Raw genomic sequence first — 26,177 nt, forward strand, 5'->3', positions numbered from 1 at the left:
CTGGGAGGGCAGATGTCATGGAGTGAGTGGAATACTCCCCAACGAAAGGCAGCCGGAATCAAAGGGTGAGGTAAGGCCTCTGACGTGTCGCACCGAGGATGATGCATCCACTGCAGCCGGAGGGAAAGGGGGGGGGGGGGAGGGGTACCGCAGGGCACGCAGCTCAGTGTCCTCTAGCTGCTTTGGGCCAGCCGCTTCCAGTACACAGTAGACTGGTGACGCGTGAAGGAGGTGATGTGTGTAGTGTCGGTGGCTTTGATGTGGCGGGTATCCGCTGTCAACTCCGGTATATAGGCCAGGTGAGGGAGTTCTCGGGTGACATACCTGGAACAGTTCGTACGGAGCCCATAAGCCACAGGTTTATGATCTCTTAGAACGTAAAATTGCTGGCCCCCCAAGATATGTCGGATGTGCTGTATGGTAGAGCGGATGGAAAGCACCTCTCGGCCAAAAGCGCTGCAGCGGGTCTCAGCAGGCTGGAGCTTCCGAGAGAAAACCGAGTGGGTACTACTCCGTGTCGATTTGTGCTCAAGAACAGCACCAATGGTCTCGCTGTAAACATCCACAATGATGTGAGTGGTCACATCAGTTGTTTTGTGAAAGAGACGGACGGAATGAGCAACGGCTTGCTTACAGCCATGAAAGCCGACTGAGCCTTGGGTGACCACGAAAGCGTGGAGGCGGACCTCTTGGTTGTGCAAAGGTCGGTCAGGAAGCCTTGCAAAGCCTTGACGTGCGAAGCCAACGCACGTATTCCCAATGCCGAGATGGGCTGTTTCTCGAAACTCGAGCTCTTGAGACTGAAATACACATTTCTGAGGATTGACTACCAGGCCAAATTGTTGAAGGCGAGCAGAATTTCCAGAGGTGCCGCTCGTGGCCTTCCGGTGTGTGACTCGCGACGAGGATGTTATCAATGTATGCAAATACAGCCGGGATTCCGCACGCCACCTCCGCAATAAACCGTTGCGAAGTCTGAGCTGCGTCGCGGAGACCAATAGGCATACGCACGAACTCAAATAGGCCGAAAGGTCTAGTTATGGCCGCCTTCGGTATATCGGCAGGCTAGATGCATATTTATTGATACGCCTTCACAAGGTCAACTTTGCTAAAAACTTTCATCCTTCTAAGTTGGTGGTGCAATCTTAGATGTGTGGAAGGGGATAGCTGTCGTGTCCTGTGCCACCGTCGAGCGCCCGGCAGTCTCCGCACACCAACCAATCTCCTGGGTCCTTCCTGGGCACCAGATGGAGGGGTGAGGCTCGATTGCTCTACGAAGGGCGTATTACACCCACCCGGAGCATGTGCTCGTATTCCTTTTTAGCAATGGCAAGGCGCTCTCCGAAAAGATGGCGTAGTTGTGGTGCAATAAGTGGACCAGGCGTAACTATGTGGTGGGTTACGCTGTGCTTGGGTGGGTGGTTTAGATTGCAGGGCTTCGTCACGTCAGGAAAGCCATCTAGGATTTTATAATAAGGGCGTTGAGGATTTGCAGGATCGCAGCGGAGCACCAGAGCAAGATGACGAACGTGGCAGGCTTCTAGTTTTGAACAGCCCGTGCTGGGCATGCGCTCCGAACACGCGCTGTCCATCTTTATTTTCCTCTATCGCGGGAACGCCGATCTCAGCGCCAGCGCTTTATAGCGTCGCCGGGCGCTATATTGCCCCCCCCCCCCCCCCCCCCCCCCCGCCTAGACGGAACGTCAAAATGTGCGCTCGGTAAAAGAAAGGACAGAATGAGGGTCCAGTAAGTTCATGTCAGGGGCCGGGAAGAGCCGTCGGGTGGAGGGTGCGGGCTCAGGTGGACGAGCCTGGCTGCTGCGCAACGGGCGAATGATGCAAGGTGCCGAGCTGACAATGGAGAAGGGGGCAAGGGAGGCCGTGGTCGAGCCGTCACCTACTGTAGTGCTGCCCGCTGACACAAGTGTCATCGGTGTTGGAACGTTGCGGATGATGTCCATGGGGATCTGACGCGCCGTGTACGCGGTCAAAAGCACAGGAGCGGCCGAAACGGCTCCATGGACTGACAGCAGCTGTGGTGTGACCGTCGACATAACGGCGACAGCTCTGACGATGCCAGGAGAAGTTGCTGGGCTCAATGCCAGGTGGTTGGGTAAAGCGGGAGTGGCAGTCCGGAGCGACTAGCCAGTGCTGATTGGCGTGTGGGCATGGTCGGCGGTGGGTGGCTGCAAGAAGGTTGTGGCAGTTACAGGCCGTACAGCTGAGACAGCTACATCACATGGCTGGCTGACAGCAAGAGACACAGCTGGTGGATGGACAACTGCCGCACTACTCGGTGTCGGTAGCTCGACCATTCGTTGCTGAAGGTGGCTCAAGTCACGAACCAAAGCAGACGCTTGCTGCGACAGTGTCGAGCTACCAGGGTCAGACTCCGAGAAGCGGTTGACACTACTGAGGGCTTGGGGTGGGGCCCCTTGGGCAGGCTGTGTGGCCGCCTGGGTAGTGGGGCTGGTATCTGACAGATGCTGCAGTGCCAGCAATCTGACTTCGCCCTTAGTACGATCGCTCAGGTCAGTGACTGACGGCTTTAGTGGAATGAGCGATTAGGCGGCAGGTGAGCGTTCGGCTGGCAGCGATGCTACGCAGTAGGGTACAGAAGTTGGCAGAATGGGGCACTCGTCGAGGGAGAGCTCGACTGACGGCGGCACTATTGCAGATGAAAGAAGTTGCTCATCGGGCTGTGCCGTAGACGCTGTATCGTGCTTATGGGAGGCGGTATGGCGGGAGGCGCTGAACAGGGTGGCGCGAGGCGCATCTGTCGCTGAGTTCGCTGACGTGGCAAACCGCGGTGGGCCAGGCACCTCAACGAGCTGCTGAGGGAATGACTGCGGACTTCGGGCCGTGGAGTCGTCGCACAGTGCTGCTAGCGTAACCGGGGTAGCAGGATGTGCTGCCGGAAGCAATGCGGTAGCGTGTGGTGCGGTCAGTGCTAAAGAAGCCGGGCCGGAGACGCTGGACTGGAATGGCGGCGAGGCGGCGAGGGGCTGCTAAGGCGGGCCGGGTTCTGATGAAGGCTGTGTGGACGCGATTGAGGCCGGTGCAGGGCCAGAGGATGGCGGCGGCGAAAACGGGTACGCTGCGTTGTAGAGGCGGCGGAACATAGTAGGCGCCGAAGTCAGCCAAGACGGCCGCATGCAGCTCATCGTATGGCCGGCAGCCCAAGGCAGAGTAGGTGAGCCGACGCAGGAGGTCGGGCGAGAGGATGTCGCAAAGGACTGCGTGTTTAAACGGCTGGATGGTAATGCCGTTCAGGTACATCGCAGCCTCCAGTTGGGCGAACAACCCACCGACGCCTGCAGGCCGGAACGCTGGGAGCGGAGGGTCGAAACTTGGGTCCTGCCAGTACGCCATGTTAGGACGCCGCTCGGATAGAAGGCACGGTTCGCCGGGTCACCACTCTTGAGGATTTGCGGGGTCGCAGCGGTGCACCAGAGCAAGATGACCAGCATGGCAGGCTTCTAGTTCCGAACAGCTCGTGCCGGGCGTGCGCTCCGAGCACGCGCTGTCCATCTTTATTTTCCTCTATCGCGAGAACGCCGATCTCAGAGCCAGCGCTTTATAGCGTCTCCGGGTGCTATAAGGCCATAGCGAAATCAGCGTGAGGATGCCAGAGGAAGTGACAGCCGACAGAACGCTAGCGATGGAAATGCGCATCTTGCTGTCGATGACGCGACGGTGGCGCATGCTGACGTCCAGGTAGAAATCGGTCAGAAAGTTGGAGCCTAGGTTTGGCTGGTAGGCGTAGGTGATTTCGCATCGCGCTTCCCGACCATTCTCAGCAGGAAGTGCACCGGTTGGCACGGTGCTGAAAAATACGATGATATAAGCACACAGCTGATACCAGGTTAGGTGGGAGACCGGCGCGAGCGTGGGTACCGTGGGGCAGCAGAAGAGCAGCCAGGACGTAGGGAGGAACGCCACTGGTCATATGAGCACGTCCGCAGAGCGTCAAGAGAAGCGGCAAGCTGGTCGGTCCAGGGCTCTAACCGGGGCATATCAGAAGACCCTGTTGTCGGTGTGTAGGCGTAGACCGAAGGAGAATGAACATCCTGGACTCGGTCAGCTATTTGGGCGAGGCGAATCACACCTGCGGGTTCCTGGACCAGAACGACAGGAACGGAAAGTGAACAGCTGCAACATCACGTTTGCGTGAGGTAGCGGCAGGGAGAAGGCCACCTGAGAGCGGTAGGTAGCTGTGGTCGGTCATTTCTGCCTCCAGAGTCACAACTGCCGGGTAATCGCGGGGTGGCAGCGGAGAACGAAACCTAGAGGTACAACATAGTAGGCTTCTCACCAAGGCACTAGCTGGGAGCGCCGAACAGAGACTTAAGATACTTGGAAGTGGACGCTAGGGGATGGGGGATGACTGAAGTGTGGGGTTTGTGCAACCCTATAACTGTCTCCTAGAAGAAGGGACCACCGCAACGAGGTTATACAGGGGAGGAGGAAAAAAAGAATAGGAGAGTGGAGACGAGTGGGGCTGTAGAAGTAGGCAGGGGAAAGGTAAATGAGCGGAAATTGGAGCTGGAATTCAGGTCCAAAAGTAAAGACGGACACAGAAATTAAGCGCGTTTAAGAGGAGAGCACGTGGGAAAGCTGACCCGGCTAAAGGAGGGGGCGCGGCAAGGGCAGCGAGGCACAGAACAGAGTGAAGCGGTGGCGAAAGAAGCAGAGCAGTGTGGGACGGCCTCCTCGTAGATACGGCAACGCAAACTACCGCACTTAGATAGCGAAGCGCGTATCCTACCCGCCCCTTGTACGCCAACGACTGCTCCCAACCCCGCAGCGCCCATGCCACCCAAGAGCCACCCGCACATAGCGGAAGAATAGGCGCCGTCCGGGGAAAAGAAAGGCGTCGATGGCCAAAAAAGAAGTGAAAGGTTCAAACATGCAGGCATGAAAGCGGCAAGTGCGCGAAAGCAGCGTGGTGAGAGCAGCGGGCACGGAAGGCGCGCTAGGGCGCCAGAGAGGCGAGCTGAGGAGGCGAATGGCGCGAAGTAGCTGAAGGCGCGAAAGCGCTCAGAAAGCCGAGAACGCCCCGACCGAGAGGAGAGCGCGGGCGAAAAGGCAGCCCGCAAAAGGAGCGGTAGCGCCTTGGGCAGCGAGGCGACGAACGGAGCAAGCGATAGGAGCAGAGGTAGATGAGTCTGCTGCGGCTACCCCGAGGACACGACAACGCACGGCGCATCTGCATGGGCCCATCCGAGGCGCACGTGCGCAGCGCCTACGTGTACCAGCTTACGCTTTAGACGGGCTGCGCACGGCGCTGGCGCTTGGCAAATATTTCTGTCCGAAACGCGTACGCAATAAGCAGTCGATAACACCGGCCGTGGTATAAGCGGAGCGCCGAGGTTCTCTAGCGAGGAAAGTTAGCACAAGCGTTTCCAATTGGGGCTGCAGTCACGGCGACACGCCACGAGAGGACGCTTCGCTTACGCCATACTTCTGGCACTCCTGGTGATATCAGTTTCGGTCGCGAGCGGGAAAAAGAGTCCGATTTCTTCGTGCTACAGGGCTCTAGGAATTGAGTTTTTCTTCGTTTCAGAAACTGATATGATATCGTGTTGCTCACGGCATCACCCAGTTTGGACTAAGCACGCAGATACGATAAATAAAAAGTTATTTAATGGTTTTTTGCTAATTGCCCTGATAATTACAGAGGTTTTGCAGCATATTGTGTCCGTCGGGGCAGAGAGTGGGATCCTACACCTATTTTTTGCTATATTGAACCCAATATTTTTTTAAGTATTTTTGTTAACTGTTTGCTGAAACACCCGTTTACCAGTGACACCTGACGCCCGGGATACGGCTGGCGAATCGGCAGTGCGAAAGCCTTATAAAGGTCATGACACAGCCATCAACGAGACCATACCAAGTTTACTACCCGTGCAGTCAAACATAGCCAATACCAGACATGCGAAGTAAAGGATACGAAAGCTCGAGAGCTGAACCCCTCAAAAAGACGCCAGCAGTGCTACGTCTAAATGATAACTGGAGATGAAAACATTAATGTAAATGCTGCCAGTAAGTGACTACAGCGTGAGAATGAAAACAGTTTAAAAAACTTGTAAATGGCCAGCAGAAAGCGCGTAATCTTAGAGCCAGGTACAAACCACTTAGGAAGGTGAAAGCACCCGAAAGGTAGAACAGGCGCATATGCATCTATCATTAGCAACTGCGGCGCCAAGGACAGTGTACAAAGAGAAGTATAAATGTAATAAAACGGGGAGATAAAAACGTAAAAGGTGGGAAATAGGTATGCGAAAGGACAGTGCGAATGTATTTTATAAGGAGGAAGTTGAGGAAGAGGAAAGGCGGGGAGGTTAACCAGTAGCTGGAATTAGTTTGCTGGTGAAAACCTGCAAGGTGAAAAGTGTATGTAATCATGGTAAAAAAGAAAAGATCATAGGCGCCGACAATTCAAAAGGGGTATGCGACGCGAACACCTCAGTCAAAAAAATGAAGGCAATTGAAAATAGAGGAGAAGAAACGTGCGGCATTGCTTCCATACTTTCATAAACTGCAACTATCTAGAATATACTGGCGAGTATATTCTAGACATTGTACTGCCAACTAACGTCACAAAGGTGGAAGCAAGGTGTCATGTAAATTTTCTTTCTGCGCTATGCAAGCTGGCTAAAGTATGCTCGATGGTAAACCGCAAGGGGCAGGGGATCTGCACAGTAAAAGATGCTACTAATATGTGTTGCCAAGCCAGTAGCGCGTTTCACCAGGCATCGGGTTCATGAACACCGCCACTGTACCGAGGGAGGAAGGAACGTGGGTCGGAGACGGGGAGTAGAAAAAACAAGGAAAAAACTGTATTCACATATTTACAACATTATTTACAAAGAGAGACAAAGTAAAAGCGGAGAAGAGTCTCAAGGAATCGCTCCTCGATGAACGTGTCGAGTGCTTTAAATAGCTTCTCTCGTTTTCTTCCCACCTTTTTCGTCCAATCGTAGGGACTTAGTCTTGGGCGCCGCCTTTAAATGGAGCCAACAACGCTGATTAGCTGGCTTTGCCATCATGTCGAAATTGGATACTCATTAACGGCGCCCCCCTCTCCAGCGTCTTCTCTCTCCAGCGTCCAGGGTCATTACCGCTGCTTTGTGTGCGACCTAAGGAAAACCGCTTAAATCTGGAAATCAGGGTGGCAGTGAGTCCGCAGTGAAAAAAAGGAGTCGTCTAGACTCAGTCTCCGTCCGTTGTGTCGGACGCCACTGTTTTTTTCACGTGTCGCATGGGAGCGCGTACTCAGAGAAGCACCACTAGAGCACAACCGCGCACTGCCTCTGGGAATGGCTTAAGTGAAGACGACTCCGTTAGGAGAACACAAAAGAAGGGTGGGGGGGGGGGTTAGAGTCACAACACTACCCAGTATAACAAATTTAAGTCCGGAGTGGTGTATCGGACCTCTCTCACGTGTGGAAAAGTGTATATTGGCGAGAGCTATTACTGTATCTCCCTTTCATGTGATACGCGAAATGTTCACGAAGCGGTGACAAACATAGAAAACGTGGTAACTGAAGCTTTTTTTTTTTCATTTACAAGGCTGAGTACTTGTCTGGCATCACCCTGTAAATATTTTTGCAAGAGATTGTTCCTTCTTGGAAAGCCCATGGTTTTTGCATTTCAAACTCTGCTCACCGTTTTGGTGAAATCGTTTTCTCTTGATGGCTAAGTTTTAAGTTTATCACATTACTTCCACTGAGGTACGGCACCTTATATCGTTGTTCTATTTTAACTTCTTTCATTTTCTTTTGCCGCAATAAATATTGGCGTCAGGGAATCGCTTCTCTTTTCGCGAATTCACACTGCCTTTTGCCGCGTGGATTTTACTGTGTGAAAATTCTTTTCGCATGCTTCTTTCTCGCCCATATTTGCTGTAATTCATGCTTGTTACTTTTAAGTATTGGTGCTATAAGGCTTCTCTTTGAACCTCAGGCTCGCTGTTCTCTATAGTAGATTCACAAGCGCCTGCTTTGATTTTAACGCGGTTTCAACTTCATAAGTTGTTTCTATCTAGCTCTAGGATTACGTTCCTTGCTGTAGTCGTTTGCATGGGTTTTGCGATTTTTATTCCGAAGTACTTGTTACTTTATGTCATCATCTACACTGTTGTTTCCGTAGGCAGTCATGATTTGAGTGTTTGTTATTTCCTGGCGTCATTTTGGGGTGTTTAGGTCATGATTTTTGGTATTCTTTACTTTGCCTTTGTTGTATGGACTCCGTTGACTGCATGGGTGACAGTTATTTTTCTTGTTCTTTCGTGGATCGCTTTATAGTGACTGTCAATATTTGAGTCAGTTGTTCATACTGTAGAGTGTCCAACTGCATCATGTTTCGCAGTGTCACTGTTATATATCGGTTCTTTTAAGAAACAATAGACAGTTGGAGGTCAGCACCCGTCCTTTGTAGTCTGTTCTCATTCATGTCCCTATTTTTCTAATATGCTGACGTCAACAAAGAACGTCGTTAAAATGCAATCTCTTGATCGTAGAGATCAGGCGTGTGCGTGAAATTTCCAGCATACTTTAGCACGGTTCATAGCGAAGGTTTTACTGGTGCATTAACTGCAGCCTGTCAGCGCGGTTATTCTCACCCGATGGATTCCCTGCTAGACGCATTGGAGCAATCCCTGTTTTTCTTTAGGACTTCAGGACACGTTACAACGCCTTGGCTTTAGAAAACCTTCGTGCGCCGTTGCTTCGCTCATCTTATCCCTTGACTGAACCACCTCTAATACTCGTCCATTGCAGCAGTGTTGTAGTCGCCCAGCAACTGGAAGTATATAAGGAACGAATGAACCATGCTAACGTCCATGATGACAATTGACGGCCCTCAGCGTTTGTAAATATAGCAGTATGCATGAAGTGTGCCTATCGGCAGTGACGGCAAGGTGCAAGTTTGAGTCTCTACGATGTGCTCTGTGCATATACACCACAATAACAAATAACTGCTGCAATTTCTCAGCGATTTAAGGGTTTATGAAAAGAAGTTATCGTTTTCGACACAGAATTTCTTTGAACTCTGCTTGAAGTGTGAGACCGGCAGTTTATTGTTTTCTTTGTTTCATCACACGTTGCTGGTCCGCATTTAGCTCCCTCGGGACACGGCTCCACTTCACATAGGAATAAAGGGAAGTTAAATAGTGGCACACGTATAAGCAATTCTCAATTAAATATGCTGACATCGCAAAGCACACAGGCGCCTTTGCATTTCAATAGCGGTAGAAAGAAAAGGCACACGTGTGCTCTGCGAAGTCAGTGCACGTTAAAGGTCTCCAGGCGATCGAAATTACTACGGAGCCTTCCACTACGGCACCCCTTCCTCTCTTTCTTTTTTGACTCCCACATTCTCTCGTTACGGCGCGGTTCGGCTGTTCACCGAGATGCGGGACATTCGGTACGCCAATTCTTTTCCTCGAAAGGCAATTTTCAGTTCTGAATTTTCCTACCTATGCATTTCCGCTGCTCGTAATTTTCAACTATGAGCGTTCGGATCCGTGCGGCCCCGCAACCTTCCGTTCAGTCCTAAGGACTTGTCAAGGTGTAGGAATTATTACTGGTATAGGCAGCATTGTAGATAACTTTATTGATGTACTTTTTTTTATTAGTGCAGTAGTTTGCGCTTTGCAGCTCCTACACCCCTAAGTCGGAAGTACTGCGTGTCCACGCGACGACACAGATTGTCTGCAAAAGCTCGCTTTCAAGCGGGCGTATCTGCTACGCTGTAGCCTCGCTTTTTGAGCTTTGTCGTGTTTATCAAATAATAAAAGTAATATTAGGATTCTACTATTAAGACCACCAAAAAACACTCAGTTTGCTGATTTCCATTACAGGCAGAGTTACCCTGTCAAGGTTAAGCTCTCAAGAGGGCCATACCGCGACGATGCACCAACCTTGGACCTTGCGCTGGATAACAGTGAGTATTTCCGATATTCTACATCTATTGCGAATGGGGAACAAGCAGTGAAGGATAAAATAAAAAAAATAAGCAATAATGACGCTGTTAGAGCACAGTGCCCGGCAATGGGGTTTTCCATAAACACATTTCGTTAGAGTGCATGCCACTTCAACGCCATTCGCTTGTAACTTGTAGAATAAAGGCAACAGTTTTCTTAGGAAAATTCCCATCAAAACAAAATATCATATCAGCCACTGTTACAGCAAAAGAAGAGAGGAAATACACAATTATGAGAATGAAAACAATTGCAGGCCTAAATTTCGACGTAAGGTTGGCCACGGTTTAAAAAAAAAATACGGTGAAAAATTTAACGCAGTAATTAAAAAAAACAGCGTGTTTCATGCAGGCGGTACACGTAAAGTACACTTAACTACGACTGCTCCTGCAACATTCCTAACTGTAAAAGGTTAGTATTACTGTGCAGGAGATTGGAGAGGCCAGGCAATACAACTCGCACATCACATCACCGAAGCATGCCCCTATACCCGCTTTCTCCACTCCTCTATCTGGCACATGCGCACCTACATGGTCATTTACACGCGGTTCATGCGAGAAAAAACACCAGCGACCTACTACGGCAGCCCTGCTTATATGTTACGCTGAAACCATCGAGCCCTCATTACTGACGAGGCGGTTGGAGGCTGCTGGCAACGCTACCCGTGCTCGCATAAGCACGCCATCATTGTTTTCTGCACGCCTCTACTTGGCATATTCGCGTCTTCATGGTGATCTTATGCGCATAAGACACCCGGAAAGTACATAAGTGACCTTCTTGGGAAGGCCTGAGCATACATGTTATGGGGGTTATTCTTCTAATAACGCTCAAAGGGCTAGAAGCAGTTGTCGCTTTCTAGCACCAGCGTGCCAGCCCTACTACTCAGAGCTGTGACCCCCAACCCGCGGTGCGGTTAGTCGCAACCACGGAGGGTTCGGGCCAGAGGGGTCAAACACGAGTATTCTACCCGGATGAGCGTTTGTTGCTCCCAAGCGATAGAGAACTGCAGCAACAATCCAACCGCCGCCACGAGGGGGTGTTCCGCTCGTGTACGGGGGTGAAAAGCACAAAGGAAAGAACGCACGCAAAAATGTGGGGGAGGAAGGTTCCGCTCACCTCGCGTGGCTCATAGCTTACAGCCCCCGGCGGTCAAGTCACACGCGGTGGCCGGGCGATATGGGAAGGGCAGCGGTCTACGTGGAAGATATCTGATCCGCGCGTGTGCGCGGCTCCCGCCAGAAGGCAAGCGAGCCTGGGGAGAATCGCGCCTTCTCCCGGGCAGTGGAGAGGAGGTCTCTCCGTTCAAAAAGGGGGAGGAGGGAAAGTCTCCGCGGCGGCGTCACGGTGGGGCACGAAAGGAAGCGGAGGCGGCTTGAGTGCCCTCCCTCGCAAACCACGCGAACGGCACGGGCATAATATGACGTGATAATTACGCACGGCCGTTACTATGGGTCAGGGGATTCATGTGTATCCCCACAATGTCGTCGCGAAAATCGAATCCTCATTGCTACAGCGGCTATTTGAGGCTGCCGGCAACGATATCCCTGCATCAGCAAACCACTGTTGTGAACTTACTTGCAACACGTGTCTCGGCACACAGGCGCTAATTAACAGCTGTAGCCTGAAAAAAAGCTGGTACACCGGTCTGGAAGTAACTCCCCTTTCCTCCCCATTTGTGCCCTGCGTCTCTCCGAGCCTGCGCGTCATCGCAGACGCTGGAGACCCAAGAGCAGAAAACGGAGACAGGGAGAGCAGAGGTCTCTCCAGCTACAGGTTTGGGCCAATCAGCTTCCAAAGATAGCGTCCAAAAATGCAGTCCTTGCTGATTGTACGAAAAGGGCACGAATCTGTGCTCACCAGTGTATTAACGAGCTCCGGCCTCCTTTGTTCACAGCATTCCCCATTTTGATGTCTCTTGGCATGTAGCTTGTATTTCACTGCTGCACGATCTGAATATGTGGGTATATATTTCTTGCTGTTTATCCTTTAAACTCCCCGTCTCCTGGCCACTGCTCTTGCCGGTGGGCGAATGAGGACCCGCGACCCAACAACCACTGAGGACCCGCGACTCAACAGCACGCCCCCTCTTTAATGCACCCCTATGCCTGGCACATTAGCATTTGCATGATCATTCTATACGTAAACTGCAACGGAAAGCACATCACCGACCTTCTTAGGAAGGCCGTAGTATATATGCCGTGGAGAAAGTAATCGCACTGCTATTGCTACACTCGCTATTGCAAGCTGTAGGCAGCGCTGCCTGTCCACTGAAGCAATGGCGGTTCGATGATTTTCGGGGCGACATATATGCTCAGGTCTGCCTATGGAGGTTCCTGACGTGCTTCCCGGATGTGTACTCAATACACGGTAACCATAGAGATGCGAATGTGCCAGGCAGAGGTGTGCAGAATAATATAAAGGGGAAGGGGGTGAGCATGCTTAAATGATGCAGGGGTAGCGTTTTACTGCGCACCTCCGCCTGGCAGATTAGTATCTCCATGGTCATCCTATACGCAGAACACACCCCAAAAGCCCTTCGTTGACCTTCTTAGCTAGACCTTAGTATATATGTCTTCGCTGAAATCATCGAACCGTCATTACTGTAGGGGGACTAGGGGCCGCTGGCAACGCAATGCTTACCTCACATGAGCAACCGCCCTGTTTTATGCTCGCCTCTTCCTGGCTCATGCGCATCTCCATAATAATCGTATGCGCCGAAATCATCCGGGAACCACATCAGTGACCTCCTATAGCAGCCGCGTAATGCAGCCCTGGAGTTGTAAGGGTTTGAGCTGGCTAGTGCGCAATTGACGACCTGGCAGCGCTCCATCTCATCGCAATAACACATGAGTAATATTTTTGCTTCGCAGTGTTATACTGTTATGAGCGAAATGGGCGGCCTATTTCGCTACTGAGAATGCTGGCGTCGTCCATTACGTCATCAGGTGCAGTTGTTCTTATTTCGAAAAATTCTCGCCAGATATTAAGGGTTGAGTGAAACGCAAGCTCTAGATCTCTCGAGAAAGAGTCGCTGCGCTAGACGGTGCGCTCCTACAACTCAAAGACAACATTCTTGCATTTAGCGCAGTACGAACGTAGTGTGCGCCATTGCACCTTGAGCCCGCTCTTGCAGCAAGAGCATTGTGGTCCGTCCAGGTACTCAAACGGGATAAACACTTGTTGCTCCTCATCTCCGGCCGACAAGGAACAGTCTCCGTTAATCGTCTCAGGGCCGCGCATTTGTACTTTCCACCGTGGTCTCCAGTATCGTCACATGACTTCTCCACTAGGGCAGCCGTACACGCACACACCGTTATTGCCGACAGTGGCGGTGCAGTACATTCCAATAGTAATGCAGGATTTAACAAGAATTCATTCGTAAGAGGAATGACTTCCCCAAGTAGAACGCAACACAGCGACCGTCGGAGCTTAGTTCGTAAAGCACTCCATGCTACATGCGTGGGTCGTCGGTTCGGTTACAGAACGTAGTCTGCTTGTGGGAGGTATTGCGGGACGGAGCCATGCTTCGAAGCCGTCACGCAGTTTCTCGTGCCTAAAATTAAAAGCGCTTACAGCAGGCGCGAACGGAGAAAGAGGCAGAGAGCAAGCATGAGGTCAGCACAGACGATGGGGGGTAGCACTTGCTTGGTGCCGCGCTTGCGTTGCGGCGAAGACGGTGGATGATTGGGAAGATGTGGTTATAACATATTTTAAGACGGCGTTTATGTGGCAGTCGAGCACGCAGTAGTTGTCGCGTCACAGTGGTATAGCATGTTCGAACGAATACCGACAGGGTGTTTGTATGTGCGCGCGTACAGACGGCATGTACGCTAGCCGATGCTATTGGTCCGATCTCTTTGGTTCAGTAGATTTCTCGTTCGGCTTCTAAGCCGAAGGTAGCGGGATTGAATCGCGGCCGCGCTGGCAACATTACGATGGAGGCAAAGCGCAAAAACTTCTGTGTTTTTTCCTAGTTGAGGGCCCGTTAGAGAACCTCAGATGGTTTAAACAATAAGAAACTCTCCACTGAGGCTTCCCCTTAGCCCATAGTCAATACTTCGGCGTGTATCCCCTAGGTTTCTTCAGAATAACGATCTCAATGTAGCACTTACTAATCAGAACCAATGAATCAGTGATGGTGGTAGGATATTGACATAAATGCTAAGAGCTGTGGATGCCCTACAACACGGCCTTGAGCGTTAGTATATGTGCAGTGTAAAGATATATAGTGTCACGGACGCCGGTAGAACGTTCTATCCCTGACAGAACAGTACCTGGCGAGCACACTGGGCAGAGCGCAGCCGGCAGGCCCTAGCACCAAGCAGAAGAGGACAAAGTCCGGCGCGCGACAAAGGTCGAAGACAGACCGCACGGGGGCGCCGGTAGAGTGATGTCTAAACTAAGTACGGCATTGCCCCTCCCCTCTGGAAAGGCATCGACTCGATGCCTGAAAGCGAGGGGGAGCCACGTGTGGGCATTAATAGAATCCCAGGCACTGAACGTGTGAGAGTGGTCCTAGCGGGCATGGTATGGCTTGAGTCTTGCGACGTGCACAATTTCGGATGTCAGCGGGCGTCTGGAAGAACGAACACTCCCTTGCGGGCGCACTTCATACGTAACGTAGCTGAGTTTGCGGAGTACCTCGTAGGGGCCGAAGTAACGACGCAAAGGCTTCTCGGAGCGACCGCGCAGACGGATGGGGCTCCAAACCCACACTTGATCGCCAGGCTGGAAAATGACTTCGCGGTGGCGAAGGTTATAGCGGTGAGCATCGATTTCTTGCCGCACGCAGGTTCGTTGCCGAGCCAGCCGGCGGGCAGCCTCTGCATGGCGAACGAATGCATCAGCGTCGGCAACGGATGGGCGCGCAATATCGGGCAACAACATCGTATCCAACACAGTCACGACTTCACGACCGTGTACAAAACGAAATGGCGTGAACCCCGTCGTATCTTGAACTGCAGTATTGTAGGCAAACGTGACGTACGGAAGTATTTCGTCCCAGTTCTTATGGTCATCGTCGACGTACATAGAAATCATATCAGCGATAGTCTTATTGAGGCGCTCGGTTAGGCCGTTGGTTTGAGGATGGTAAGCTGTGGTCTTACGATGACTTGTGCCACTGAGCCGCATAACTTCATGAGTAAGCGTGGACGTGAACGCTGTGCCTCGGTCAGTTAAAACAACATAAGGGGCGCCATGACGGAGGACTATGCTGATGATGAAAAAGTCAGCAATTTCAGCAGCAGTGCCGCGGGGAAGGGCTTTCGTCTCACAATACCGGGTGAGGTAGTCGGTGGCAACCACAATATACCGGTTACCCAATAATGACGTGGGAAATGGGCCCAGTAAGTCCATGCCGACTTGGTGGAAAGGAATTGTCGGCGGAGCAATGGGTTGGAGCAAGCCAGCCGGCTTGAAAGGTGGTTTCTTCCGACGTTGACACTCGCGGCAAGTGCCTACATAACGCTTGACAGCCGCAGAAAGCCTGGGCCAGTAAAAACGGTGACGAACTCGTGCCATCGTTCGAGAAAATCCGAGGTGGCCGGAAGGAAGCTCGTCGTGACATGTCTGCAAAACGTCAGTGCGGAGCGCCGTTGGAACCACGAGCAGGTAACCAGAGTCCGTCGGGCCGTAATTTCGTTTGTAGAGGACGCCATCTCGCAAGCAAAACGACGACAAGCCACGCGCGAATAGACGAGGCGGTAACGAGGCGGTACCCTCAAGATAATCCATTAGTGGCCGCAATTCCGTGTCGTCCCTCTGTTGTTGAGCGAAGGCGGACGTGGTCAGAGCACCAATAAATAGAGGGTCATCTTCGAGGTCATCAGAGCTGGACGGAATGGGAGCACGGGACAAGCAGTCTGCATCACTGTGTTTGTTGCCCGACTTGCAGACAACTGTTACATCAAATCCTTACAAGCGAAGGCTCCAGCAAGCTAGCCGGCCCGAGGGGTCTTTAAGATTCGCGAGCCAACACAGTGAGTGGCGGTCACTCACGACCCGAAACGGGCGACCATACAAGTAGGGCCGAAACTTCGTTATCGCCCACACAACAGCTAGGCACTCCTTTTCAGTGGTTGAGTAATTCGCCTCGGACCGAGACAGCGTGCGGCTGCCGTAAGAAATCACGCGCTCAACACCATCTTGGACGAGGACTGCACCGAGGCCAATGTTGCTGGCATCGGTGTGAAGTTCTGTGTCCGCCTCCTCAAAATGGGCAAGAATGGGCGTTGTTTGTAGGCGTTTGCGGAGCTTTTCGAAGGCGTCCTGCTGTTCCTGTGCCCAGACGAAAGGCTGATCGTCTTTTTTCAGCCGTGTGAGAGGCTCACCCAGCTTGGAGAAGTCTTGCACGAAGCGTCTGTAATATGCGCAGAGGCCAAGAAATCGGCGCACAGCTCGCTTATCAATGGGAGTCGGAAACGCAGCTACAGCGCTATCTTGTCGGGATCGGGGCTGACGCCCTCAGGTGTCGCAACATGGCCCAAAAACTTCAGCCGTTGGTACGCGAAGTGGCATTTTTCGATTTTTAGAGATAGACCGGCTGATCGGATTGCCGTCAATACTGCACTCAAGCGTTTAAGATGTTCTGCGTAGGTCGCAGCGAAAATAACCACATCATCAAGATAGACGAGACACGACTGCCATTTGAGGCCAACCAGGACAGTGTCCATCATTCTTTGAAAGGTGGCAGGAGCGGTACACAGGCCAAAGGGGAGCACCTTGAACTCGTACAAACCGTCGGGGGTTATGAACGCGGTCTTTTCACGGTCACGTTCATCGACTTCGACCTGCCAGTACCCACTGCGTAGATCAAGAGAGGAAAAGTATCGGGCATGACGCAGGCTATCGAACGAGTCATCAATTCGGGGCAACGGATAAACGTCCTTTTTAGTAATCTTGTTGAGGCGACGATAGTCGACGCAGAATCGGAGAGTGCCATCCTTCTTGGCGACCAGCACAACGGGCGAAGCCCACGGGCTTGTTGACGGCTGGATAACCTCGTCGCGGAGCATTTCCTCAACCTGCCCCCGAATCACCTCCCGTTCTTTCGCAGACACTCGATAGGGGTGGTGTTGTATAGGCATCTCGCCTTCCCCCACTAGAATGCGGTGTTTAGCGACCGATCTTTGCCCAACTTTAGAAGTGGTCGCAAAGCAGTCACGAAAAGAGTCGATGATCATGTGGAGGCGGTGTTTCTGATCGGCGGTTAGGTCGGGGTTCACGTCAGTCATAACGGGGGCGTCAGACGTCGACGCATGGGTATCATTGAGGGACAAGGCGCAGTGGGAGACTGAGTCACTAATTTCATCGAAATAGGCTATGCCTGTTGCTTGCTGCAAGTGGCGGTATTCGGCGCTAAACTTGGTAACAAAAAGCTGCGTTCGCAGTCCGCGGAGGGAAGTAACACCCCGCGCAACGCAGACTTGTTGACTCAGCAGTAACGACAGGTTACCTTCCGCAACCCCGTGCGGCGTGCGTGGGTTGGAGCATTCCACCGTAATAAACAAACTGGAGCGGGGTGGTAGCGTGACATTGTCATCACACACGCGAAAAACAGGCCTGTCGGGCTCGCTGCTGTCGGCTATGGCACATTGAGGTGAGAACGTCACGATAAGCTCGCGGAGGTTGATTATCGCACCGTGTTGCCGAAGAAAATCAAACCCGAGGATGAGGTCCTTCGAGCAATGAGCCAACACAGCGAAGCAGGCCGTGAAGGTGACACCACGAATCTCCATTCTAGCGGTGCAGACGCCAAGCGGTGTCACAAGATGGCCTCCAGCTGTCCGGATGTGCGTTCCAGGCCAAGGGGCCAGTACTTGCCTCAGGACAAGCGCCAGACCACGACTGATGACGGAGAATTCGGCGCCGGTATCTACGAGAGCAGTCACGCGGCGGCCATCAACGATGACCGGGATTTCAGCCGAAGCTTGGTCACCTTCAGAAAAACGCTGTGTGGGGGAGGCCGGCCTAGGGGATCGTTCTCGCGGTCGGGTTGGGGCGTCAAGCGGAGGCGTCTCTGTTCGTCGAAAAGTCGTCGGACTTAAGGGTCGTTCAGATTGTCCAATTGAGGCGTCAAGCGAAGGCGTCTCTGGGCGTCGAAAGGTCGTCGCGGCGTGGGGTCGGAGGTCGGGTCGCATGCAAACGTCGGTGAGCGGAGGATGTTCGTCATTATGTCCGGTGACGGCTCCTGATGAGCTCTCGGAGAGAGGTGTTCTCATCCCCGGGCCTCGGCATGTGGCACTCCACAGCAGTGATGTTTGATGTACGGCCGTAGTGCGCAAACCGCTGTTGCAGGGCGCGCTCCATGCCTGCCGCTTCCTTTGCAAAGTCGGCGACTGTAGCCCGGGGATCGCGCACGAGCCCAGCGAACAATTGCTCCTTCACTCCCTGCATCAAATGGCGCACCTTCTTGGCTTCCGACATCGAAGGATCAGCGCGGTTGAAAAGCCGGGTCTTGTCCTCCACGAACATCGCCACGCTCTCGTTTGGCTGCTGCGCTCTCGATTGCAGGGCCAATTCAGCACGCTCCCTCCGTTCGTTGCTGCTCAACGTATCCAGGAACTGCCGCCGGAAGTCTTGCCAGGTATGGATGGCGGACTCGTGGCGTCCTGGTGGGCAAAGTAGACGTTCCGAAGCTTGCGGTCCTCGTCCCACAGATTAAATTCAGCGACCCTGTAATACCCGTCCAACCAGTCCTCCACATCCTCAAACTTGTCACCATGAAACGACGCGGGCGTACGAGGCGTATGAAGAAGCAGCGGTGGCGAACTCACAGATTGCTGGAAGGTCTGGCTGGCCACCGTAGAGGTCATCTTGCGGGATGGCGCGTTGAGGGGTTTGTATTCGGGGGCTAAGCCTTTCAAGAGGCGGCTTGACTTGTGGACAGGTGTCGTGTCCAGGGGGTGTGACGGAGCGCTGGAGGTTCCTGGGACCTCTTCGTGCATAGATCGTACCCAGCAGCTGCACCAAAAATGTCACGGACGCCGGTAGAACGTTCTATCCCTGACAGAACAGCACCTGGCGAGCACACTGGGCAGAGCGGAGCCGGCAGGCCCTAGCACCGAGCAGAAGAGGACGAAGTCCGGCGCGCGACAAAGGTCGAAGGCAGATCGCACGGGGGCGCCTGTAGAGTGATGTCTAAACTAAGTGCGGCAATATGTACACGCGAAAGCATTGCGCAATGTTTGTATTTACTCCCTAAAATCAATACGCCTCAAAGAAAGTCACATTCTTTTATGCGCTTGTTCATGTCAGCAGCTTTTGGCATGTGCGATACGCTACTTTCAATCCGCTGCTGCAAAATTAGGCGCCGAGAAGCAGGTACTAATTTCAGACAAACAGCGCGAGCACGAAAAGGAATACCGAGAAAGTACACCAATCGCAGCAGCGTGTAAAGAGGACTGCTCGAGCATGGGTGTGTTCTGTTTATCCGAATTTGTTTCCGCTCGATGGCAGTACCTAGATGAGTGGTGATTAGTGTGTACGACCTGGCTTTTCATACCAGAAACGGAAACATTTCTGTAGTCTTTCTTCTAAAGACATTTTTTTCTATTTTTTGACTCAGCTTTTTGTGTTTGTGGCGATTTCTAAGTGCTATTTCATGACTTTTTTTCATATATTAAGGTTTCGGTTCTTATAGCTGCTTTTGTTGCTATTTGCAACTAAATTATCAAGTGCTAATAAAAGAATTCCACTTGAACCCCTCTTTGCGCGCCTGGTGAGCAGAGAAATGCTTAGCTCTTAGAGTACGAAGGATGGTGTCCTGACTTCACTCACAACCTTCCTGTCTGTCGTGCAATTTATGTACTATTTTTTTCTTATTCTCAGATGATGGTACTAAATCGCTAAAGGAAAGGAAGTATCAGTTTCAGTACTATGATCACCATTCGGGATGCGCTGTTCTTACAATACACGAACCAGGAGGTAAGAGAAAAATTAACTCATATATCATGAAGCGGGTTTCAATACCTAATAACAGCGTTTTCAGTTGCTACGTTCGGCGAGGTATAAAAATAATTTTTTCCCGATCGGACTATCATGATCATCAACTTATAGCCTTTTTGAAAATTTTTTACGTCAAGTAATTCATTAAGGAAAAGAGGTGCGACATCATGAAATGAGGGCTGTAACTAAGGAAACGAAAAAAGTTTCTATTTTTGCCGATATTTTTTATCTTTTGATTTTATGCCAACAGGAATTTTCGTGGACAGAGTGAGTGAGGGAACAAACGTATCTCAAGTACATTCTAGTCGAGATTAAGAAGGAGAAATGTGCTTGGGCAGGGAATGTAATGTGGAGGCAAGATAAACGCAAATCCTTAAGGTTAACGGAGTAGCTTCCAAAAGAAGGCAAGCGTAGCAGGGAATGGCAGAAGGTAAGGTGGACGGATGAGATTAAGAAGTTTGCGGAGATACGTTGGCCGCAGCTGGAAAGCAAAGGAAAGGGAAAATTGATGACATATGGAAGAGACCTTTGCCTTGCAGGAAAGAAGACGACATTCCAGTGACGATTACAAAATAGCACACCTAGATACGGAATGACATCATTCCCTAGCCTTGTTTGCTGCGTTCTACACGCTGATACTAATGAAAACCCATGTTTAATTTGGGAAGCATTCTATATAAACGTTGATAATTGTGTCAATGAGGCAGCAGTCGGCCCGCACTATAGTGAAACAGCATTTTTGAATGCTGTCCTTTGGGGCATGATGGTTGCGCGCGTTTTTCTTGGCCTATCATCAGTGTACCTGGCGCACTTGCCCGGACGTTCTATATATTTAGAGGTTCAACCCCCGGATAAACCAGTTGCTGGTTTGTGCTCGTCTTCTTCTGTGTGTCCTTCTTTAGTGTTTAGTGTTTTTTAGCGGAGTTTTCTCATCTCTGCTACAAACTAATGTGAAGTGGTGCATAAGAGGGACAACCAGCTGGTCATGCAAACATTGTTCTCAGGGAAGGAACGTATTACCAAAGTGCTGCAGAAAACGACAAGTTAAGCGCAGTTTTTTCAGCCACTTTTATACATGAAGAGCGCGCGACTAAACAGAGGGCTATATTTCTGCACTTTCTGAAAAGATTTCTTCATATAATGCCTCAGTGTATTTTCTAGAAGAAGCATAGTGTTATTTGCCAGGGGCGTATGCTGCATAAAAAAAAATTCGGCGACGTTCAGCAACACTGAAGAACGATAGAGGGATATCTTTAAAGCGAGGAAGGGAGGAGAGTTCGGCCGGAGTAACATTCTTTGGACTCCAACTTCACGCTGGTGAAGAGGGGAAGCGCAAAAGACAGAATCAAATAAGATGTGAACAGAGGTGACATAGTGATCTGCACGCGTGGTGCGACCACCTTTAGTGGCAGTGTCAGCAAAGCCATAGCATGCTGCGGTTTTGTCGAGCACCATGCACATGATAGGCTGAATTGTTTTGAATATGCACACAGCCTAGGCGAAAATATTCTTTCGGCCCATTCCGAATGAATCAATACCAAACAAACAAGCTTCTCTAACCTGATGTCGGTATTCAGGTGGATGGGAAAGATTAAACAGGCCTTATAAACTCTCTGCTTCTTCAGCGGCCCCTTAGAGGAAGCGGCATCTCCTTTAGATGAAGAATATTCAAGTAATTTTGATCTGGTGTAGAGCACATGATTACGACCTACTTGTTTTTTGTGTGACACAATTTCTAACCTGCAATGAGATGAACAGATTCGGGATCACACAAGACAGGACAACATTTCTGAACAAAGCATATAGTTCGTTATTCAAGCTGGTGATGGCGATTAATGAAAATACATTCAGGTTGGTTAAGGATGAGCACTACAAAGAGGAAATCTCAAAATAGAATTTTATTCGTACACCTTCTTTGATGACCTTTGTGTTCAAAACCGCATATCATGTGTTATCAAACCGCAACTTCATTGATTTTTTTTTCAGGTGGAATACAGTGCGAATTACACATCTGGGTGGTGAAAGGCGCTAAAACAACACCTTCACAGGATTGTATAGACGAGTATGAAGCGTTTTGTCCAAACGGCAATAAGTACACTGTTGAGACAGAAAGCTGCTTATAGTGAACGGAAGCATACCGCAACGCCGTTCTTGGTCCATAGATTCCCTCTCTGAATGTTTGAAGTGACATTTCTCGTAAAGGTTAGGTTTGCTGTAAAGGGGAATAATAAAAATGGTGAAAATCGCATCGCACATGGCTTTGAACAATTTTTAGCAGTTTCTTTCCACAAGTAAGAAATCCAACTGGTGTATTTCACATCGTATTTCGGGATTTCATGACCCCTTTTTGTTGACGAAGGGAATCCATTCTAACCAATGACGGTCTGAATTACGCGTTACATTTCTCCCGCCGGTGCCTCTGGATTCCTTCAAGCTCTTAAGGTGGCGCTGGTGGGTCAAATTCAACAAGATTTGAAATCTACAAGAAGGCTACATGAAAGTAATCTAGCTCATAATCTGTCGTACAAATATGGGAGGAAAAGTTGTAGAGAAGCGGATAACCAGTGTAATGTGTGCGGCGATATTGCGTGGTTTGCTTTGAAGGCTAGATAGAAAGGAGAAAGTCTAGGCATGGCTTTTGTCACAATTAAGTTTCGTAAGAGGATTTTCAATGATTGCGCTGATCAGTTGCTTACGATATTAGGCACTCCAATACCTCTACTGGAAAACTACAAATATGTCATCGTATAAATACACAAATGGCAAAACTACAAAGAAAAGCACGAAGAGAATGGGCGTAAGGGCAAAGCGGTGGCACGATAGTGAAACGTAGGGCAATATGTAGGTACAACAAGCCTCAGGTTCTGCGAGGTAATTGGAAAGGAATATAGTTCCGGTTTTATTTTAGTCATGCCGTTTTGTGCCGAAAAGTGGAAGTTCAGTCAGGACTAGCAAAAAATAAGAGAGCCGGTGGAAGATTCGCACTACCTGCACGCAGCAACGCCACCAACGTGGCAGTTTGTGGGACATCGGTTAGGCATCGCTCGAAGCAAGGGAACCTCAGGCTAAGATATTATGCGAAGAATTCCTGAAGAAACTCCACGAAAATACACAGTTTTAGCTGTGCGTCAAAAAAACTTTGCATACGCGCACTGCCGCCCGTCCTGGCAACGAACGTTTTAATATATCAATTACGCAACGCCTACTGCGCATGCGCTTTTACCGAAAGTAGCCAGCCGCCGTCTTGGTTGTAGTCCTTCATGGCGTCGTCTGCAGGACAGCCCATTTTACTTGCGCCTTGATTGGCAGAGTATACCCGGTTACAGTATCTTTCCGCCGTTTCGTTTATTGTGTTCAGCTAAAGCAAACAGAGGCGCCACGATGGAGTTTTTAAAGGGGGCAATGTTGATCGGAGCAGGAGCAGCGCAGAGAGGGTGGTCAGTTGCCGCATGAAGTAGAGTGGCCGCAGTGACCAAGCGGCGCTTGTTACTCGAACCTTCCTTTGGAAAATGTTGCAGGTAATGATGAAAACGCTCTTGACAGTGACTTTCGTTATTTTGCCAGCAGAACATTTCAACGCATAGCGATGAACGCGTTTTAACATTTTCAAACAGTGTTTACATCTCTTCCCACCTAATCTTGCTCTTTCAGTATTAGCAGTATACTTCTGAGCATTCGCTATAGACATGTCAAACAGCGTTTGTTGTCTTTATGTTTTCATACATAACACTTGTTCAAACTGGCCCTGGGATAGTTTTTTTCATCATTCACGTAAGCACAAAGAGGCATTCACGACGTGCTTGCGGGTCACCAGCAGGAAAGGCTACCGGTTCGGCGAGCTATGCGGTTTTTCTAAATGGCGTCGTGACAAATGCTTGTGTTCCGTGCAAAATGAAAATAGGAGAAGCCAATCGGGGAGGATTTGAGTACGCTAAATTAGGGTTTAGTGGTTTTTAATTTCATGACCAATATTTTTATTTTAATTTTTGCTACAATAATTACTTCTTGATTTAGCTTAATATAATCTTCTGCCAGGGCTTCTCCTGTACGACTCACTCTCGCTTTTTTTGCAGTACGAGTCTGAGCACGTTGACTGATGGGTAAAAACTAGATGGCCTTTTCTTCGGAACAACCCGCAAAATCTGGGTGACATCCCGGCGTAAAGTGCATGTGGCTGGAGGTGACAAGAATAATATGGGAAATTAATGACCAGTTTACATATTACCTGTCCTATCAAAAGCACTTGAAAAAATCATTCTCAAGCGATTTTCAAAATTAGACCAGAAACATAATATATTAGTTCACTGCCAGTATGGTTTTCGTCAAGGCCTTAGCACTGAATCGGCACTTCTTGCACAAGAAGAGTATATTTTAGACCATATTGAAAAAGGAAACGTCATAGTAGGCATATTTATAGACTTTTCAAGGGCATTTGACCTTATCAATCATGATTTGCTGCTTAAGAAGCTAGAATGGTATGGGTTTCAGGGCGTAGCTGCCTCGCTAATCCAGTCATACTTAAAAAATAGAAAGCAAATAGTAGACATAGAAGGGTTTCACTGAAATCCTCTAGCAGTTCCTTGTGGCGTGCCGTAAGGCAGTATTTCGGGGCCTTTTGTTTTTAATCTCTACATAAATGATATTGTCAGCATAGCTCCAGCAGTGATATTGGTCATCACGCAGATAATAAAAGTGTATTTTTGTCGTCAAAAGAAACCCACGAAGTAATTCTTCATGCTAACGAAATACTCGCTAAGCTAGAAAACTGGACAGAAGAAAACTTTTTAAAAATAAATGTACAAAAAACGAAGGCACTTTTATTTCACGCCAGACAGAGAAGCATAGCAATAAATGAAAGTGTCTTACTAAATTCAACCCCACTTGAAATAGTACCTTGCATTCAAACATTAGGTGTTGTTTTTCACGAGACCTTGTGTTGGGATGAGCATATCAATTATTTAGCAAAGAAACTCTTGCAAGTAGTTGGACCGAAACAAAAATATACTACCCTGTAATGTAATTATGTTACTGTATAAAGCCTTATTTTGTACAAGTCTTAACTACTGCCACTTAGTTTGGGCCTCTACAACACAAGTAGACACAAGTACACAAGTACAACACAAGGAAATCTTCATAAATTCATATTCTGCAGAAAAGGTTCCTACGTGCTGTTGCAAACATTCCTATGTGCTATCCCTCTGAACCCTTATTTGCAGCATATAATGTATTACCTGTTACTAAGACATATGACTATCGCCTCAGCAAACAATATAAAAAGGAGGTGAAGAATAATACGTGTTTTTTCAGCCACCTAGAACACCTAAACAATCACTCCCCTACACATAACACGCGAAAGTTTGAGCGATGGCAATTTTACACTTGCAGGACCACGTATGGTTTGCAAATGGTAAAAAATCGGCTTCCAAGATTGTTAAACGCACTGCATAAGTACAATATAGAACCCGAGAACATTACTTTTAAGAAACTTCGTGATCACTTTAGTAATAAAAAAAAACTTAATATCGCTAGTTCTCTGGATGTAATTTCACTTCCGGCGATAAACGCTTGTTGCTCTCTTTCCTCATGATGTGTTGTATAGGTTATCTGTTTCAATGTAATAACTTTTGGTTTGTTGATTGTAATTGCTGACTTTTATTTATATTTTTACCGATGTATGGTGGAATCTCTATGCATGTAACTTGTAGTTCTTGACCTCTAACGCGGTTTTCTGACACGTTAAATGTTTATGTTTATTTATTTATGTTTATTTTATGTTTTTATGTTTATGTTTTTATGTTTTTCCCCCTCTCTCTGCTCAAAGATAACTAGTGTGAATTTTTGTGTTTAATTATACATTTTGCTGACCACTGTGTGATGTTGCCAGTGCGCGGGCCTTTGACCTTGTCAAGCTGCCATTGGGACAGCTTTTTGCGCAGGCCTCCGGCATCATGTATGCATGGTGTGAATAAAGTTATTACAAATGCCCCATGTGCTCAACGAACAGTGCGCAACAAAACATTATGAATTATTCAACATTTTCACGGTTTTATAGCCTCGCTTTCTCATTGCATTAAATACAGAAAGCACTATCGCTAGCATGGCAGCTTGAGATACAGCATTGAACACCTGCATCAAACGTTCATTGTGGTTTCCTGAATATTGTCACATAGTAGTGACTACGGTACGGTTAACAGGAAAACAGCGAGAATTTTGTAAGACAGCGGGCGGCGCACGGTCGCATTTG

The 26,177-nt window shown here is 49.5% G+C and overlaps 1 protein-coding gene across 1 annotated transcript in view; it reads left to right on the plus strand.

Annotated features, from left to right (window-relative positions):
* The first annotated feature begins 20,353 nt into the window (after window positions 1–20,353).
* LOC149328383 (organic cation transporter protein-like) overlaps window positions 20,354–26,177 on the plus strand; it is a 38,480-nt gene continuing 32,656 nt past the window's right edge. The window contains exon 1 of the mRNA XM_089558980.1: window positions 20,354–20,363. Within this exon, the coding sequence (XP_089415106.1) occupies window positions 20,354–20,363 (10 nt within the window). The remainder of the gene's footprint in view (window positions 20,364–26,177) is intronic.

This window comes from Amblyomma mixtum, chromosome 9 (genome assembly GCF_055824585.1).
Source record: "Amblyomma mixtum isolate Tamu chromosome 9, ASM5582458v1, whole genome shotgun sequence".
In the NCBI taxonomy this organism is placed as follows: domain Eukaryota; kingdom Metazoa; phylum Arthropoda; class Arachnida; order Ixodida; family Ixodidae; genus Amblyomma; species Amblyomma mixtum.